Source organism: Hippocampus comes, unplaced genomic scaffold (genome assembly GCF_001891065.2).
Source record: "Hippocampus comes isolate QL1 unplaced genomic scaffold, H_comes_QL1_v1.1 scaffold125, whole genome shotgun sequence".
Lineage (NCBI taxonomy): Eukaryota > Metazoa > Chordata > Actinopteri > Syngnathiformes > Syngnathidae > Hippocampus > Hippocampus comes.
In genome coordinates this window covers 873,374-880,507 of record NW_017805453.1, presented here as the reverse complement: position 1 = coordinate 880,507, position 7,134 = coordinate 873,374, and the positions used below count along the sequence as shown (strand labels likewise).

Sequence of the window (7,134 nt, the reverse complement as noted above, 5' to 3'; positions counted from 1 at the left end):
AAATAAAATATGAAATGTCGGGTTTGCTTCGGGCTCGGGCCTGCAAATCAAGCTAAGTGATCGGGCTCGGGCCGGGTCGGGCTTTAATGCCCTCGGGCCCGGTCGGGTCGGGCTCGATTTTTTAGGACAGATCTTATCTCTAGAATCGATTTTGTAGGGGGGACGGGGAGGTTTTTATTTTGTGTGCCAAGTTATCGAAACGGGGATTGTATATAATTCACAGTAAAGATCTATTCATACTGTGCTTTTACTCCACATCTACCCAAGTACAGGAGTTGAATCACTTCTTTATGCGGGTATCTGTAATTCTATTTTAATATGTAGTGCGAGTACTTTGTCACCTCTGGTTGAATTACCTGTTGAGTTACTGATCTCTCCTGCGGGACACCTGATGCAGTCATAGCAACACACTGGAAGTCCTTTCTGAAGGACCTTGTGGCTCCCCGGAGGACAGCTCTCACTGCACACTGACACAGGCACCTGCTACCAGAACACACAACTTCCATAATTCATACTGAGTACACAAGTGAGTCTCAGCAACAACCCGCTTCACCTCAGAGTGTCCGGTACCCCACACCAGTGGAGTGTCACTCATGATGAACTGTTGGCTCCCCGGCTGGGAAGCGTCATAAATGCCCACCGTCACTTCTTCCATGGTGCCTCTGTTTGTTATCTGCAAGTTCACCAGTTCATATCTGGCTGGCGAGTCCCCGTTACTGTCAAAATATACTCTTTCCCCTTCTGGAGTAGTGAAGTTCACCATGCTGAGATATTCCAGGACCTGACAAAAGGTGCAACATGTATTTATTACAGTACAACGTGCATTTGAACTGGTTTGATATCCACCAACTGCCATGCAAAATTCCATAGCAATTCACAAAAAAAGGAATCTGGCTACAACACCATAAAAACAAACAAAACAAAACAAAACATATTTAGCCACAAAAATTTGTATTTGCGCTGGTCTCTGTTAACACATTATTTCAACAACTTTCATTTTTAAAGAAAAGGCTTTTTGTCATGAGCCCTAACCTTAACACCACCCCATCATAGCCGCCCTTTAGTCTCCTAATATCTGCATTTTCAAAAATGGAGGGTGAGGAGGGTCACAAAACCTTCTCCATTGCTACCCTGTGACCCCTGGAACACACTTTCCCGACGCATCAATGGAAATGAGCAGACCTGGACACCTTTAAATCACCATTAAAACACCCTTCAGTTCAAACTTGACTTCATCTTATTTCGATAGTTGTTGTTATTGTTTTTCTTTAATGTACAACAACTGAGTACTCGGAGAAGTGCTGTCCAGATAAAATAGATTAGTGAAATTATGAATACATTGATAGACATGGGAGGCGGATGCCTTCAATTATGACTGAAGCACTCGTTACCTGCCATGGCTGAATTTGTGCAGGATTAGCACAACTCCCATTGGAAAAGGGCCCTCTCCCTTCTTCACACTTGAGTAGCGCATCGAGAGCGTAGGCCACCGAGTAGACGGACTTATAGACATTGTTGGTAAACCTCAGCTCAGACACATCTGTGAATGGTGACTCCACGTCTCGCAAGCTCTCCAGGCCACTGCACGGTTTTCGCCGTCCCGTCGCAGTTGCTTTCAGGGAGCAGTCGAACACATCCTCCCAGAAGTCTCTCACGAAGCGGCTGTGAGGGAACAGCGAGGGGTGGAGCCCCCTCAGATGTTCCTCCAGCCCGTGGATCTGAACCCTGCTGACGGTGAAGCCCAGAGAGCCCACGAGGATGCCATGCCCCTCACTGTCAGCCAGGGAGTGATCCGTGATCCAGGCGTCGCTGCCCAGCCACTGCACACCTGTAACATTCTGCTCATACAGCTGCTTTGCCAGCAACTTAATTTCTCTGTGAGACATAAAGGCCAAAATAACTTTGGAAGAAGCACTTTGTATTTTGGACGTTATCCTCTGCAGATCCGCAGGCGGACCAGAAGATGAGAAGGCATCCGAGTACTCGATGCACACTCCATATTCTTGTGCAGCCTGGATGAAGGCAGCGATGCCATTGAGGCCATATTCGTTCTCCACGGCTATGACTCCGATCCAGGTCCAGCCCAAGTGCTTGACTAGTTTTGCCAGGGCTTGGCTCTGGTAGTAGTCACTGGGAATGGTTCTGAAAAAGGTCGGGTACTCTTTTCTGTTGCTGAGACAGGCACAAGTAGCAAAATGGCTGATCTGCAAACACAAGGATAAAACATGTGGAGGTGACATTCCCAGATAGCACATTTGTATTGAACCTTTATTTCATCAAAACAGTTCTTACCACTGGAACATGGAAACGCCCAACAACTGGTGCAAATGCAATGGTTGGTCTGGATCCAGAATGTCCCAGGATGGCCTGCACCGATTCAATTTTGGTGCAGTTTTCATCACTGACTTCTCCCCCAAGCCCACTCACCAACGCTAGTGCAGCTCTCAGAATGTCCATGGTTCCGCAGTCGTCATAGATCCTATAACCCAGCTTGACACCAGGAAGCATGTCAGGGTTTTCGTTGATCTCATTGATGGCAAATATCATGGCCTGAGCAAATTTAAATTCCCTGAAATTGAAGCTGAGACAGCAATAAATGCAAATTTCCCTCCTGTCAAATGGAAGCAATCTATGCAGTAACAGACAAACAGATTTCAGTCTTACATACTTTTTACACTTTCGCACCTCTGGAATCGCTTCAAATGTATTAACCACATAATCCTGCCCTGTGCGGAATGAAAAAATGCCTCCGATGACAACATCCCCGTCCTGCGCCAGCTCAGGCGGGAGTGGTGGTCCTTGCATGCGGCACACACCCTCCGCCCTCTCCTCTGTGAGCAGCACCAAGATCAGCAGGCTCAACAGTGACATAGTGTCCTGCGCAGACCAGGCCAGCCCTGCTAGCAAGCAGCAGGGCTTTATACACCAAGGAGGGAGAAGTTGTCATGGTTCAGCTCATACCTCAGGAGACCCGAAGAAACCAAACACGTCAAAAAGTGTTGGAAGTGGAAATGTGGATTTTATTTCGACAAAGCAGAAGAAGCGTTAATAAGAGATCAGAGAAAAGTTGTGAAGCACTGGACATGACTTTCTCATGTTCTGTCGGATGAAATTAGTCTACGTTGACAAACGTATCGGGGCACATGGCCACTGACTTGTGTGAACATGAAGAAAAGATGAAGTTTGTCTGCCTTTTGGCAGCTAAAAGAATGTCCACGTCTCTGGGGATGCATTCTGCAGTCAATTTTGTTGCATTCATCAGATCAAGGATTTGTTACCCACCAAACCTATCCAGTAAAGATTTTATGTACGATTTTGCTTTTGGATGGAACTGCCTTTAAGAATGTTTGCTCTTGTTCTTGTTTCTTGTTTATCTCATGTCCTTCCAACATCAGTGAAAATGAGGGCTGTCCCTCCTTCATCTTTTCAGATTTAATAAAGGTTTGAAATGTGAAATAATTGGAAGCCAAGAACTGCCCTAAATCCTTGTGGCAATTCTACCCTGAGAAGTCTTGCCTGATCTCAGAAGACAATTCATGCATGGTTAGTAGTTAGGTAAAATGGAGGAATTGAACGGAATTACTTTGCATTAATAATTAAGGATCAGAGGTAACTAAAGAGGCCTACCAACCCCTGACCAATTAATTGATTAAGGTGTGATTAATAAGTCTATAAGCAGTTGATTCCTGTAATTAGAACTTGTGATATAAATCTAAACTGTGTTTTGATATGTTTTCAGAAGGAATTTACTGTCCCTTTACTTCTGACGCTCTTCTTTGTATTCTTCTCGGGTTGCATGAGTATAATTTCACATTTAGGGATAAATATGCAAATGAGCAGTCCAAAACTGGAGGCCAATATTGCAAAGATCTCCACTGCAACACTTACCTTGCCAGGGGAGCTTACGTAAACTGGGATAAAAGTGATCCATGCCGCAGAAAATATCAGCGTGCTGAAGGTGATCAGTTTGGCTTCATTCAAATTAACTGGAAGCTTGCGAGCTAGAAAGGCCAGAACGAAACATAACATACCTATGTAGCCCAGCACAGCCCAGAAGCCCAAAGCAGAACCTACAGCATACCCCAAGATGATCTTATCCTTGAATTATATTGAAATTTTTAAACGGAAACGATGGTGCGATTACGATTCACAGGACACATATGACCACTTGGATGAGAGAGAATGCCAGGACAATGAGTCTTTATTCAAGGGGCCCAAACCACTTCATGACATGATTGTCAGAAGTCCCCACCTTGTACGCCATCTGCACCACGACCGTTTTCTAGTACACAGGAGATGCAGAGCACAAAGGTGATGCCAAACGCCGCATGTCGAAGCATGCAGGACCACTCGGTGGGCCGGCCGATGAAGGTCAGACAGCATCGGAAGCATAGTGTTAAAGAGAGGAGCAGCAGGAAGCTCAGCTTTGAGTTGTTGGCCCTGACGATGGGAGTTTTCCTATATTTGAAAAAAACGCAAGCCACGGCAGCGGTCGAGCATGAGCCCAATAAAGATGCCAGTGAGCAAAAAAAAAAACCCTCAACATTATATGGAGCGAAGAAGAAGTGTAGCCGTTGGTCACAAAAATACAACCATAATAATCACCATCCATCTTTTGACAGGTGGTCAAAATAAACATTTCCACACAGAACTTATTAAGCAGAGCATTGGCCCGTGTCATTCTTATTTTGCTGTTGTTATTTTCCAGAGAAAATCATCTGATGTGCGTCCGAGGGTCACATTTAATTAAAAAAAAAAAACAACAACAAAACAAAACATGTTAGTGTATTTGCAGCGATGTCAGTGGATCAAACACCTCAGAGTTCTCCTGAGTGTCAGCCATTTGGGATGTGCCAGGCCTGATGCCTGGGGCTTGACCTTGACTTGCACCTGAGGTACACAAGCACAAACACTGACACGCAGGCACGCAAACACACTAACAAGCTAAGAAGTCCCTCAGGAATTTAGTGTCTCTTCCCTTCTGTCACAAACCGCTTTGGAAAATGTTGCAACATGACCTCCCAAAAGAGTCTTATGATATACGGGAAACCTTGAACAAGAATATCACTTGTATTTGAACTTGATGTTCAACACATGACACTGCTTTGACCTTTCCCCCCCCCCAGCTTCCACATCCAACTCAGCCTTGGACCTGACTGTCAGTCTTGCTGCTCTGCTCAACTGCTCAACATAACTTGAATTTTTCAGAACTTGGAGAAACATGACTTAGGGCTTGGTTGTTCGAATCTGGTCCTCGAGCGCTTCAAACCTTTGTGTGTTACACCTCTCTTTCCTCCAGCATACCTGATTCAAATGATCACGTTCTTTATCAGATTTGATCATTTGAATCGTGTGTCAAGGATGAAAATATCTAAAACACGCACAATGGCGGCCGATGAGAACCAGATTTGGACACCACAAACATTCTCTGAAACTGAAACATGAAGAACACTTCGAGATCACACACACATACACGCACACACATACACACACACGCGCACACACACACACACACACACACACACACACACACACACACACACACACACACACACGCACATGCACACACAGTGGACTACTTTGCCATCTCCTGGCTTTATTTTGCAACTACTTCTGCTGAGTTTTTTATGTTTAAAAGAATTTACTGGTAGGCAGGCTGGGCATTGAGAAAAACATATACAGTAATCCCTCATTTATCGCGGTTAATGGGGACCAAAACCACCCGCGATAAACGAAAATCTGCGAAGTAGCGACCCCCCCGTATAGGTACATGTACATGTGTATGACTATAAAAATATTTATAAGGCCAAATTTAATGGTATACGTGCATGTAGAAGTCAATTTTGTAGTAATTAACATGACTTAATGCTGTATACTAATAGATTTAAACATGTATAAGTTAAGTTAGGTTAGTGTATGAATAATAAAATACAGTAAACATATACATGTAGTACTGTATATGTTGCTCTATGTGACTCGATGTTGTTTTGCTGACTTTCGCTGCTTCTCGCGGACCGTTTGCAGACTTTTTACGGACTTAAAATTCTTATTTTTCTTTAATGAATATGTTTGAAAAAATCCGCGATGCACTGAAGCCGCAATAAACTAACCGCGAAATAGCGAGGGATCACTGTAAATATTAATATTATATACAGTATACAGTGTGTGTGTGTGTGTGTGTGTGTGTGTGTGTGTGTGTGTGTGTGTGTGTGTGGGCGGGGGGGGGGCGGGGGGTTGCTTTAACAGTGTTTGGATTGTTCTCTGCAGGGTTAACCTATGAAATCTAGCACGCAAAAATATGGATGAACCTTAAATAAAACAAATAATTACTATGTATGTTAGACTTCAACCAGTATTTTATTTAATGTGTAAATATTCGCTGTTATTGGAAAGTCAAAGTCAGGCAATTAGCTAGTTTTGAACTTTCCAGTGCTCCTTCAATTAAGCGTGAAAATTAATTAATTTGCCACGCTGCACCTGATGAGCATGTGTGTCTCCCATACAGCCTGTGGCCCACATGGCATCAGTCTTCCTGGAAACTCTTGCTTGTCTTTGCTTGCCTGGGTGCCCACTGGGATTCAAGTCAGCCAGCAGCCGAATAGACAGAATAACACATTTAAGTGCATCCCATGTGTGTGTTATGATGTGCTCAGGCAGCACCTTATTGCTGCTGACTGACTGATTCAAATGAAAAACAATTCCAATCCCAAGGCATCCGTGTTATGATGTGCTCAGGCAGCACCTTATTGCTGCCTGAGCACCACAGCTGACACCTTCAATCTGTCAATTTGTTCAAGTTGGACATGCAAACTCTGAAGTGATATCACAAGTATCCATTCAATTCTTCATCATTATTTCTTCATCAGTCCACTCTGCATTTGTGCAGAAGCCATGCGAATAGTGTACATAGTTCAGATCCGAATGTGAACAGCAGCAAGAATCATGAGGCAGTCAGACTAATTCACAATGAATGATCTCATATTCAACTGAAAAGCAAACAATGAAAACCTCTCATACACACTATTGAAATGCTCCCGCACTTTGGCAACTGACATCACATACACGCACAACTAAAACGCTCTCACACCACACACGGCTGATAAGCTCTTCCAAACACCACAGAAACACTCATAT

General features: G+C 44.0%; 1 protein-coding gene across 1 annotated transcript in view; it reads right to left on the bottom strand.

Annotated features, from left to right (window-relative positions):
• LOC109518401 (extracellular calcium-sensing receptor-like) overlaps positions 1-5,302 on the bottom strand; it is a 7,365-nt gene extending 2,063 nt beyond the window's left edge. The window contains exons 1-6 of the mRNA XM_019874217.1: positions 5,283-5,302; positions 2,669-2,857; positions 2,293-2,581; positions 1,392-2,204; positions 554-781; positions 357-483 (exon numbers count right to left, since the gene is read on the bottom strand). Of these exons, the coding sequence (XP_019729776.1) occupies positions 357-483; positions 554-781; positions 1,392-2,204; positions 2,293-2,581; positions 2,669-2,857; positions 5,283-5,302 (1,666 nt within the window). The remainder of the gene's footprint in view (positions 1-356; positions 484-553; positions 782-1,391; positions 2,205-2,292; positions 2,582-2,668; positions 2,858-5,282) is intronic.
• Positions 5,303-7,134: the final 1,832 nt, after the last annotated feature.